Source organism: Hesperophylax consimilis, chromosome 8 (genome assembly GCF_061612785.1).
Source record: "Hesperophylax consimilis isolate HC1 chromosome 8, BYU_Hcon_1.0, whole genome shotgun sequence".
In the NCBI taxonomy this organism is placed as follows: Eukaryota; Metazoa; Arthropoda; class Insecta; order Trichoptera; family Limnephilidae; genus Hesperophylax; species Hesperophylax consimilis.
This window is the reverse complement of record NC_142843.1, coordinates 5,173,718-5,186,778: the sequence shown is the minus strand read 5'-3', so window position 1 is coordinate 5,186,778 and position 13,061 is coordinate 5,173,718. Positions and strand designations below refer to the sequence as shown.

The 13,061-nt window shown below is 34.7% G+C and overlaps 2 protein-coding genes across 3 annotated transcripts in view; one reads left to right on the top strand and one right to left on the bottom strand.

Annotated features, from left to right (window-relative positions):
- EcR (Ecdysone receptor) overlaps nucleotides 1-7,849 on the top strand; it is a 690,636-nt gene extending 682,787 nt beyond the window's left edge. For both annotated transcript variants that reach the window (XM_089634810.1, XM_089634809.1), the window contains 3 exons: nucleotides 178-330; nucleotides 1,139-1,361; nucleotides 1,457-7,849. In XM_089634810.1, the coding sequence (XP_089490936.1) occupies nucleotides 178-330; nucleotides 1,139-1,361; nucleotides 1,457-1,746 (666 nt within the window). In that variant the 3' untranslated portion in view covers nucleotides 1,747-7,849. The remainder of the gene's footprint in view (nucleotides 1-177; nucleotides 331-1,138; nucleotides 1,362-1,456) is intronic.
- Nucleotides 7,850-10,471: 2,622 nt separating this feature from the next.
- Nucleotides 10,472-13,061, bottom strand: part of Nep1 (M13 family metallopeptidase neprilysin 1) — a 217,407-nt gene continuing 214,817 nt past the window's right edge. The window contains exon 13 of the mRNA XM_089634807.1: nucleotides 10,472-11,027. Coding sequence (XP_089490933.1) covers nucleotides 10,918-11,027 — 110 coding nt within the window. The 3' untranslated portion in view covers nucleotides 10,472-10,917. The remainder of the gene's footprint in view (nucleotides 11,028-13,061) is intronic.

The following is a 13,061-nucleotide window of genomic DNA, read 5'->3' as shown; positions in this document are numbered from 1 at the left end:
TATTTATCCGTTCATATTTCATTTTCAGAAAAAATATTCCTTTCTTTCTGAGAATAAAATTTGGATCGTATAAATTTTTTGGGTACAAAAATAGACATTATTTGAGCCTGCAAAAATATTTATTATTATTATAAACCTATTGTTTTGTTCCATGCTGATGTGTGTTTTGTTCAACAGAATACCCCGTCGGACGAAGATGATGTAACTGATGTTCCCTTCAGACACATCACTGAGATCACCATCCTCACAGTTCAACTAATTGTTGAATTTGCCAAAGGACTACCTGCCTTCACAAAAATATCACAAGGAGATCAAATAACCCTGTTAAAGGTAACTAATTGAAAACATTTTATTGATTACTCTTTAATTATAAACAGCGCCCCTGAGGTGATATCTCACAAAAGCGGCGCTATACAAATTGTCTAATAAATAAATAAATAATTAGTCGCCTGAAATATCTATACAAATTGAAAATATCTCCCGAGTATAAATAAATGCCCCCAATGGGAATTGAACCCGTACCTTCTGATGTTCGGTCAGGTGCTCTGAAACCACTGACCTATGTCGGCTTATTCCCAACCCGCCAAATAATTCAATATGTACTAGTACCTCAATCAACAATTACTGCTTATTATATTTATTCCACCTGTAAACAACCAACTTTATTTTTGTAGGAAAAGCTTTGTTAGTGCTAAATTTCTCACTAGATGGCGTCGAGACATATTATATCTTCATTTATGGGTGAAATATTTTTAACTTGTCAAATATTATTATTTTTTTAATGATAAACTAATGTTAATAAGACAAGGTTTTATGCATAGCATAAAGAATAACAAATAATTTTAAGCAATAATTAGTCACCTAAAATATATCAATATAAATTGAATTTTTATCACAATTAACTGAAAAAAACTCTTGAGTTGGGTTGTGTTAAGACTTTGACATTGTTTTTCTCCCTCAGGTAATGTCTGATTATTGGCGGTTCTCACTTCTCAGTTGTCAACCCATCTTATTTATGTTTGTCTTTACCAGTTGAGAACGCTTTCATTCCAACGGTCATTTATTAGCCACGCCCAGCTTGAGCGTGAATATTTTCATGGTAATGTCAGCCACAATATAATGTATTTTTGTTTCCCAGGCGTGCTCCAGCGAGGTGATGATGCTGCGGATGGCGCGGAGGTACGACGCCGTGTCGGACTCGATCCTGTTTGCCAACAACCGCTCCTACACGCGCGACAGCTACAAGATGGCGGGCATGGCGGAGATCATCGAGGACCTGCTGCACTTCTGCAGGCAGATGTACACCATGAATGTAGATAATGTGGAGTATGCGTTGCTCACGGCCATCGTCATATTCTCAGGTAGGCTGCTTTCCATTTTACAGTGCTTTAGTTCAGCATTATGTTAGTGCTGGATTTGGAATGGTTGTAAACTAATGGTTGTGTGTGTGTTGCAGATCGACCGGGACTAGAGGAAGGAAAGCTTGTGGAGCAGATCCAGGGCTACTATATCCAGACTCTGCGCAGCTACATCCTGAACAGACACAGCGGAGAGGCCAAGTGCAACATCCTGTTTGCCAAACTGCTGTCCATCCTGACGGAGCTGCGCACCCTGGGCAATCAGAACTCCAACATGTGCATCTCTCTGAAGCTGAAGAACCGCAAGCTGCCGCGCTTCCTCGAGGAGATCTGGGACGTGACGGACGTGGCGGCCCCTCTAGCCCCCGCCACGGACGCGCCCCTCTAACCTTCCCCTGCCCCCCTCAATCCCGCCCAATCTGCATTTAACCCGAGTGATACGAGACACCCCTGACTTGTCCGAGAACAAACGTGGGATGGGTCGGCGGCGCTGGTTCGGGCCGCCATGGCTGTGAAAATTAATAATTTTACTTTTATATTAAATAAACATAAGTTACGATGTGCGGATAATAGGACGGAAAGTGTCATCGCGTGAGATGTGCTGCCCGTGTGCCTAGACTTTGTAAGTGTTATACGTTAGACAGAATTATATCCAGCGCATTATTACTATTGTAAAGAAACGTAATTCATAATCGTACGGCATTCATAATAATAATATGTTTGACAACAAACTGTAGTCCTAAGCTTAGTGTTATATTTACCTATTCTATATTTAGGAAAGGAATCTTTTGTATGATAATTGCGTGTTCCATTATGACGGTAAACGGACTTGATAATATTATTTATATCTCTTACTGGAGTAGGAAAGGAAAGGAAAGGAAAGGAGGATGGTTGTCTATAGAAAGTACGGTTACTGTGTGCTAACTGTTGCTAGGCGTGTGGTGCAGTGTATGAACATATGAACATGTACAATGGGCAGTGGGAGGTGATGTCACCGACTGTTAGTCAGGCAGTGAAGTACATTACGAGTACAAACCGTCGGAAAAGCAGTGAGGAACATTTAACAGAGGTGCCTTTTTAAGACTGGGGGCTGGTGCAACAATCTCACAAGTCTGATTTAAAAATATAATGCAAAGCGCTCGCTCTTATAGAATAGTAACTAGAGGAAGGGAGACAGCCTCCTTGTTTGGGTTAGGATAGCGTCACCACTCTCGTCTGTCTCCAAGTGTCTTAGAGTCCACCTGTTCCCCGAGTGAATGATCTGATTCGGGCCTTCTGTCGCAACGATTGTTAGAAGAGATCCTTTTTGTAAACAATTCGTATGAAACAAGATTTAACCGTCCGTTTTTTGGGTTTTGGAAAGTGCATCATCCAATGGAATAAAACAATCCTTTGGAAACTAATCGCTTCTTAAAGGGATTGCACTGTTTTGAAAAATTGACTCGAATTCAGGGAGCTTAGCATTTGAGACTTGTATTTATTGTAAATTGTAAGTGGAACACAATCGCATATTAAGTGTTGTTGTAAGTGTAAGTGGAACCGTGAGAGATAAAGTACCAGTAATTAGAACACTACCTAGTTCAGCATAGTGTTGCTATTGTAACATTAAGAGTATACATATTACATTGTTTACATATTATAAGTACTCACATAACATACATACGTACGTACATCTACTTTTACATTTACTGTTAAGTTTTTACTTGGAAACGCATTCAATTTGTAAATAACCTGATTCAGTTCCCCCAATTCACTGTTTCAGAAATAGCCACAACGCACTTGCAAAATACCAATACACTTTCAAGGTGTATTTATATCACTATAAAGTGAACTTTTGTATTTAAGAATAAATTCTTACCGAGGGGTTTAACTAAGTTTAAGAGAAAACAGATATCTGTCCTACGCTGATGTGTTTGAAGTTAGCTTCAGTCAATTCCACCACTTTTTATCTCAATGGCACAAAATTTATACTAAATGTAATACATAATGTCTTTATGTGATGGCCTTTTCCTCAACTAATCCATTTCAAAAAATTTCTGCATAGTTTGGTCCCCGAAATTTATTAAGTTGATTATACAAAACTATTACTCGAAAACTCTGAAAACTGAACTCTGAACCTTAATGTGTAGGTATTTTTAAATGTGTGTAAACAGTGGTCACTTTTTTCTTCATTGTAAACTACGTACATAGCTACTTCATTGTTAAATATGTATTTTAAACAAGGAATCCTCAATATATACATATTACACTACAAAATATAAAAATCAATGTTTATCCCTAAGTATTGTTTTTTTCTGTAAATCATAATGTACATAGTATCTTAAAAACACTGGTCATAAACTAATAAAAGTGCAAATTGAAAACAATATACTATAACAGAATGTTTATAACTACCCAGAGGTATATATTTTAGCTGTCGGTTTATTTGACATTACAAACAAAGGAAAAATCTATAACACAGAGAGAGCTGTTTTCCGATGGAAGTTTCAACTTAACTTTATCTCATTTATCATTTTTTTTAATCAGATTCTGTATTTTTATCTGTTGAGTGTTTTATTTCAACTTTCTCAGAATATATAGAGAACATTAAATTATACCAATATTTTACTAAAAGTTCTGTTCTAAAGTCGTTGGTTGTGAGCTTTCTCGGAAAACGGCATAAATTATATTATATGCACTCGCAATTGATAAGCAAATGTACGAGGTTTATACATCTCCCTTAAGGAAGGGGAGTGCCAGTAAAGGTCCTTTTAAAACAATATCCCGTTCCTTGTCAATTGTGAGTGATAAAGATATTTAGCGCCATAAAAATGCCTTAAACTGGGGTACCTGTGCAACGTACCTTGGAACCTAGAGAAAAGATATCACATTTTATTTTTCACAAATAAATATTGCAGTGTTGTAGTTTTATCATTTGTTATGTATTTATTATAACCTCTGCACTCGCCACCAATCATTATATCATATACACTCTGTTATTTAATCTCCCAGTTCAAGTTGTATTTCATCGAGTACTTTATTAAACACTTGGGGCTTTAAATGTTGGTATCTTATTCCGGAAATCGTTGGCATTTCATCCGTCGTTCCTCCGTTGAGTCGTTGTTCGAATGGTCAGCTTTCCGCGGCTTAACGGGAACGATAGTTTGTTGGAATCATTGTCAGGGCTGTACCTAAAGGTGTACACCCCTCAAACAAACATAATTATATGTTGGATAATGTTTATTTTTAAATTGCATTCCAGAATTTTTTTTTAATAAAAAGTTTTTTTTAAATGTTGTCACCTTATCCCAATCATATGAAACTTTATAGATTTCATAATTTTATCAATTATTTTTAAATGATTGTACTTACCACGGCATTAATTAAATGTTTAGCAAGCCACTATACATCGATACAATGTAATAAAGCCCGTACAAAGAAGTTTTATTCTAGGACTTACACTAGAGTTTACACTGGTGTAATGGTTGCCTAGAGATTGTTCCTGCCTCCAGCAGGTTTAACAAACGTACTAAACACTGTTTTATTCTGTTTGCATTATTTGTAAAAGATTCCATTCTTTAATTTATTTCATTAATTCTGATGAAATGCAAAGCTGTATAAGGAAATGGAAAATGGCTCATTTGAAATGGAGAGAAAAATTTAAGACTTTGTAAATATTTGTAAGGTGTTTAATGAATAAATCAATTAGTATTTAAAGCCTACAAGTGTGGTTAAAATAATATATATCTTTTGCGATTTGTCACTCATCTATCATCGAAAAAACTTCACAATAATTGTGCATAGGTTGTCATCCCAATTGTATCTTTGTAAGAATGCTTTGTGTGTTCCATCATTTTTTACCATCAACTTTGGAGAAAATGTTTGTAATAATCGTTAAAATTAATTGTTTCTAAATAATTGACTTTCAAAGGTGTTCTTATAAGAGTAGTATTTGAATATTCCATTGCTAAAAATTCACCAAAAGATGAAAAGTGGGTCGCAGAAGGAGTTTGATTATTTCCAACATGGGTCGAACAATTCACACTTTGCTTTCAGTCAGCCTGGATTGGTGGCACGCTCTCATAACAGTATTCAATGGAATTATTCCTCAGTTTGTTGGTGTTTCTTTTAGCAATCGTCTATTCACAAATATGAATTAATTAATTTACGGCATTTACATGAGGTACTTAGAATATAAAGCGTTTTTATAATACGTCATCTTTTATATGTATCTGTATCAACTCCACACGGTTAATACTCAGTGGGTGCGTTAGGACTACTGCATGGCACGATGTGCGTCCATATTCCATAGTCAGTCGCTTCCTAGAGATGTCTCTGCTGCACAAACAATTGGTTAAGGAACTAACTGTAATTGTAACATACTGTAACTTACATGTCACTGCCAAAATCTCTTTGTAAGCTTGTTATCTTGTGTTTACCTTAATTGTTACACAGAGGTACGTTTTGCCTTTCACGCTAGATCATAGTCTAGATTTATTAAAATAAACATTAAAACAGAAATAAAGTTAACTTGGTTGAATCGTGTTTAGATAATTATTTCAAATTCTAACGACAATCTGAAATGGAAAACAGATTGCTCACTTTAGATAAGCTGTGTTTGCGGCGTCTCTTCCTTTATTAATGTCATTTATAAGCCTAGGAGTAAAAACAAAAGTACTGCCAAACCAAAGTGTACACATTTTGTAAGACAAATGACGTCTGTAGTTTAACTCGGCCATGTGTGTGTCATGCAGGTAAATGTTGATATGGATTTAGCAAACAAATTAATAAATATTAAGATGTACACCTTTCGAATGTTATGTGTTCTGTATAGAGTTAAAGTAGCATTGCCGGTCCGTTAGTAAAGGAAACTTTACTGTTCTATGAACATCTGCTAATTCAAGTACTAAATGATAAGGTGATATCTAATTGATATTAATAGCGCTTGGTTGTTTTGTGTGCTTTCATTGGGGACTAAAGGATTGCATATCTGTCAAAGTGTTTTGTGAAGAGTAATCTCAAAGGGAAGTGGAGTCAGTATCTGGCACTCAGCATCACAGGTGCTGAAGTGTGGGGATCCGTACAAACAGCTGTTGAATACTTGTAAGTCCTTGCGAAACGCAGCTTTATTTGTAAATATTTTTATCTTTTCATACTATTCTTATTTATGTGAATTTATGGCCCATGTAAATTATTTAATTATCCCTGTTAAAGCATAAGGAAGTTTCAATTGTTAGAGCAATTGTGCAAACAGATATTTGTAGCAATGTCCATTTGAAGGTATTTCTGCAATTATTGATTCCCAGTCCATACGATACTGTATATATGGAACTATAAATTGTGAAGATTTTATGTATGAGTCGGATGTAAGGTACTGTGACGTACCTCTACTAACTAATCTGTTGGATGTAAGGTACTGTGATGCACCTCTACTAACTAATCAGTTGGATGTAAGGTACTGTGACATACCTCTACTAACTAATCAGTTGGATGTAAGGTACTGTGACGTACCTCTACTAATTAATCAGTTGGATGTAAGGTACTGTGACGCACCTCTACATACTAACTATGTAATCAGAACGGGTGTCAGTAACTATTCATGTACTATGAAGAGAATGTATTATAGATGTATTTATTTTAAATAGTCCGCAATATATTATTTATTTCTCTGCATAAATGTACGTTTCTTTAAATCTGCCGAACATGTTTCTGTTGATAATAACCATTAATATTCTCCCTTCCAAATGGAGTAATATGTCTCTTTGTAAATATCATTCTTCTGTGTTAGAGATTACCATTACATTACCCGTGTGCTGGAATCTGAAGCTGAAGCTGAAGTTGAGTAAAGTCAATATGTAGCGAGGTGTATAAAAGAGCAGTGAACGATGACTATGTTGATAATAGGTGTATACTTAAATGGCTTAACTTCGTGTCACTGACATCAATTCTTATTGAACTTTGGCAGTTATGTTGTTTTGTGTTAAACTGACCCTTTCCCTTTCCCTATCATTGAGTGATTTTATTGTTACAATTAATTGTCAGTTTACCTTTTAAATACATAGACATTTTAATATTTGGAGAGTGCAATATGTACAAATTTTACTAATTAACATTTTTTTTATAAATAAATATGATTGTATATGAAAGCATATTACTACTATACTACTGAACGATTTCTGTAGAAATTCTCATAATTTTTTATACATAAAACATAATATGAAACTTAAAACTCTTTTTTTTTCTTTTTACAATTTCAAAACTGTACCTACACTTTACTTTCAGGACAAGAAGACGGGAAGAACGCAAACAAACTTGTACAAGACATGTGTTTATTTATATATTTTAATTTATAATACACTAATAATAATACATAATTAACATTGACTACATCATATTTATAAATGAAATGCCTTTAAAATTTCATTATTAAAGCTACATATTACATTATTATGTATATAATGTTTTCAAAAACATACAAATATTATCAATTAAAGTTCCATTATGAAAACTTATACATTTCTGTAATCAATTGAAATCACCCTCCACACTGCATCCCTAAAGATGACACAGGCCTTGAGCAAAATTATTTTCCTCAGGGCCTTCCTGTGTGGAGTTTTTTGATTAACAAAATGTTTATTTTTAATGTAGCATATTTTTCAAATAATGGAGAAATGGTTAGTTGATGAGAGAAATAAGATAAACATTATCTACCTACATAAACAATGTTAAAGTAAATAATTTTACTTTTGTTGCGGGAAAGCAAGTCATAATACGTTAACAACCAAGGATTTAATTTTAAACCACTGGACGCCTTTATAATTCACACGGCAACACAAGGCAACAGCTTAAACAAAACATAAAACTATGTTCATTATTAGAATAATGCTGCAGCTATTTCTTTTGCACTCAATAGCTTGTAAGAAATAGCTTTTGAAAATGAGACATGTCTGCTTCTCCATAGGAAAAATGTAATCATTAAAGAAATGAAACACCGTTGCCGTTGCCGTGTCATAGGCACAGGAATTTCAAAAGAGTCCAATGTTAAACCAATTATACAAATATTTAATTTGTCATAGAGCCAAGCGATCCGGCTAGATCGCCATGGAAAATAATCCAGTTTCGTAGGTAGTGGCGGTTACAAAATCTAATTGGACAAAGATTTTGAAGGTCTCCAAATATATGAAGGGCTGCCAATAAGAGAGTTATATAATATTTTTTTACATGACATCACACTGGTGTCCCAAGGGAAGTGATCCAAAGTCACACAGAGGAAATGTGGAATATCTGCATGAATGAAAATCGGAGCTGGTTGGGAAGGCCTTAAGAATTGAGATGAATGGGTGGCACTATGTCTATTGACGTCATTTTAGGGGAGATTTTAAATGACACATCGTACACACACTTACATACACTTTTTCAGGGATGCAATGCGACACAACTGACGGGGAAGTCAAGTTTTTTATTGCAGAAGTCAGTAGCCTGTTTATTTGTGTTACAATGTGAACACTTCCATAGTTGATAGTGTCATACCCAAAGATGATCATTTCTTACTACCGATTTTCATTGACTTTACAAAACACTTATCCTGTGACAAAAGATATGCGATACCAAGTGTCGAAACACAAATGCAAGTTCCGTCAAAATCCTGGCAAATGTGGGTGGTGTTAAACAACGTGGAGAAGGTAAAATCTCACCGGGTATGCAGCACCGTGATGAGAATGGGTGACAGTTACTGCAATATTGCTATCTTGTAATGGTATACACAACATTTTAACCCAAAAATATCACCGCTGAAAGCCTGGTACATACAAACCCGCAGTGCCTAGCACCACAAGCATATGTATGATCGTTTGAAGACAGCCTTCGTTTCACAATGGTCTAGAAATTCGACAATGATTTGCTAGGTTGCTGGTTCAATTCCCAGCCAGCACATCATTTTTATACGTGGATATTGTCAATCTGGATCAACATTGATTATCAAGTTTGATGGAACTTTCAATAGTGGCATTTTATCAAACAAGAGTATAAAAGGTATGTAGATACTATATGTAAGTGATCTTTAAAATGGTTCCCAAAATATATTATCTTGAGGTGCCTTGTGACGATTTTACACAATTTACAATTGAAAATTTTTATCAGGTAAGAGCTGGCATTATTTAGGGACTCTATATTCATTCAGAAGAACAGTTTTACAAAGAGGAATATTCAGCTTTTACTAAAATTATAAGGTATTAGTGTACAAAACACTAATTAGATCAGTGATTACGTACGCAGCCGAGACGTGGGTTCTAACTAAGAAGAATGAGCGAGCACTGGACATTTTTGAAAGGAAAATTTTGAGGCGCATCTTCGGACCGGTCCTAGAAAATGGATTTTGGCGCAGACGTTATAACAATGAGCTCTATACTCTGTTTAAGGAGCTAAACGTCACAAAGTTCATAAAACTGGGAAGACTTCGGTGGCTAGGTCATGTGGAGAGAATGACCGAGCATCAAGAACCAAAGTCCCTGCTGAGCTCAAGACCGATAGGGAGAAGGAGCCTGGGAAGGCCAAGGTTAAGATAGAGCGACAACGTCCTCAAAGATTTGTCTGGCTTGGAGCTTCGAAACTGGAGAGAGCTGGCGCGGGACCGAGATGAGTGGAGGAAGACTCTTGAGGAGGCCAAGACCCACCAGGGGTTGTAGAGCTAAAAGTGATGATGACTAAAATTTGTAATGCCCATTAGCGTGAAATAACATAATTTATAAGTATTAATGAAATGGAAAGATGCCTTCATCTGCGAAAAAGATTCATAATAAACAGTATAAAATGTGACAGGACTTACATTATAATATAAGATTATGTGTTATATTTAGAAAAAATTTAACTAGAGCTAGCTACAAAAAACTGTTTTTTTAAACATTGTGACATTTTTAATTCCTATTACTATTTTTGATAAAGTGGTTTATCAATTTTACTCAAAAGAGTAGTTTTAGTTTTTTTGTAATGTTAGGTTTTATTATATTACTAATTACTAGCTATCAAATTCTATACAAATGCTCTTTCAACAATTATTATTCTTTAAAAAGAGCAAGACATAATAAACTATAATATTATTTCATTTTAGTTTGTAGTTTTAAAAATGATTAAGCTAGGTTTGAAAAATAAATACATTTGCTAAAAGTAATTTACAAAATATAACTGGAATCTGACACTCAAAAGCAAGTTCTAAAAAGACAATGTTTCCTTTTCAAACTGACCTAGTTTAGCTGATTGTAATTTTAAAAGTTTATTACAAAATGAATATACATTACACATAAATAGGTGTATTTTAAATTAGTTGTTATCTGTACTAAGATCTAAAGTTGCAGAGGAAGAATAGTTAAAATACAATTCTAATCCTCTGTTTTTAGTTTACCTGTGGATGGACATGTACAATCAATGTTTACCACAAACTAGATCCACGTTAAGTTGTTCTGCCGTAGCCGAGTCCTCTTGTAAATATCACTGCATGAAATAAGTAAGTGGTGTATCATCACCGCTAAGGGGCCCTGCACGGGGGCTGCCCATGAAGTTTGAACTAGGTGGGGACTCCACGGTGTTACCACACGTCGCACTTGTTGATGGGATTCATGGGGGAGCCCGCGGGGCAGCTGTAGGCCTCTGCAAAGTCTCGGGAGTTGGACAGTGGACCCAGTACTCGGATGGGACCTGGAAGTGGAGTTCATCTATCATTAATTACTACAACAAGTAATGTTGGACGGGAATCGTTTTCTTTTACTTCACTTTAATTCCATGGCCCAATAACCATTTGGGCTTTTGTAAATGCAGTTTTACAAACGTTGTGGCATTGAGATAGTCTTAGAAAGACAGAGAACTTGTTTTCCTGATCTTAGTAATCAATTGAAGTCTGGTTGACCGCTGAGTTCATTCACAATGAGACTGCCCGGCGAAAGCAGTTTAGCTGTCTTGGGTAGGCAATGACGCAAATTCACAACCTTGTATACTTACACAATTGATTTCAGATCTCCTTTTTTTGTCTTTTACATTATCTCTTGTTACTCTTCTTTTTTTAGATTGCGGTGTCTGTAATATTAAACTAACTATGTAAGTACTTGCATACTGCTTGCTAACACTGTCCAGTCGTTAAAAAAAATTAGAGTCTCGACATGTGCAGTAAAGGAGGAAACCATATGTTTCCTTATAACGTGAGAATTTCCTTATAACATATAAATGAGAAAGTGGTGGGGTACTCTCCAGTGATCTTAGTAATAAGAAAACTGAAAGAATCTGAACTTAACACATTCACCAATTAACAAACAGAATCGGTGCAGCACTTGACACAAGACGAAGACGGCCCATGGTTGAAAAGTCTTACTATGACTATTTTTGGATAATTTTATATTAAGTAATTTATTTTTTTTAACGGCAATATAAAGTAAAGTAAAAAAGATACAATATTAAGTAATATAAAGTGATGTAGTTTGTTCTCAGTCCTCCTCACTAGGTATTCGCTGAAATTTGTATTGGCTGAAAGATGTATTTAATTTTGGAATGTTTAGTAGATTTGAGAAGTTCGTCCTTGTAGTGTAGGTATGTTGTTCAGCAAGGTACTCATTTTTCTTTAATAATAATAATAATAATAATAATAATTTCAATTAAAAGAGGAATTTTTCAAGGAGACTCATTGAGTCCTCTTTGGTTTTGTTTAGCATTGAATCCTCTATCTAAAATGTTAATTAAAAGCAAGTTTGGAATACAAGTTAAGGGTAATACAAGGGAGAGTAGTACAATTTCGCATTTATTATATATGGATGACATAAAATTATTTTCGAATTCTGAACAAAATTTAGAGAAAATGATCGAGGTAGTTAAAAACTTTTCAGATGATATCAAAATGACTTTTGGTTTAGATAAATGTAGAACGATCCATATAGAGAAAGGCAAAATTGTAGATGGGGACGAGAGTATATTTAGAAATTTCCAAATTACTAGTATGAAAAGGGATGAGGTTTATAAGTATTTAGGATACCCACAATCAAATAGATTAGACCATAGTAGTATTAAAAATGATATTAGGATTAAATTTCACAATAGGATCAGGAAAATTTAAAAATGCAATCTATCTGCTAAAAATTTAGTAAAAGCAATAAATACTTGGGCAATACCTCTATTAACGTACTCATTTGGCATAATTAAATGGTCTGATACAGATTTAGATAACTTAGAAAGATTAATTAGAACTACGCTAACAAAGTTTAATTGCCATCATCCAAATTCAGCTATAGAACGAGTTAATTTACCTAGAAATTTAGGAGGTAGAGGTATAGTCAAAATAACTTCTTTGAAACATAATCAGGTAGAAATGCTAAGAACTTTTTTCCATAGGAAAGCTCATAGCTCAGAAATGCACAAAATAATTTGCAAGGCAGATAGAAATATTACACCTTTAAATTTATACGATGAGAATGCCAACATTTTTATAAATCCCAACCAGGAATTATTAGATTCCTGGTCAAATAAAATTTTACACGCAAAACACTTCAATTATCTCAACCAAACGTATGTTGACAAAATTTCGTCAAACAAATGGTTGAGTATTAGAGAGTTGAGCGCAGAAATAGAAGGATTTATGCTTGCCATTCAGGATAGAGTCATTAATACTAAAAATTATAGAAAGCATATAATCAAAGATACAAATCAAATTGATGATTTGTGTAGAAAATGTTTGGCTTTTCCGGAAAC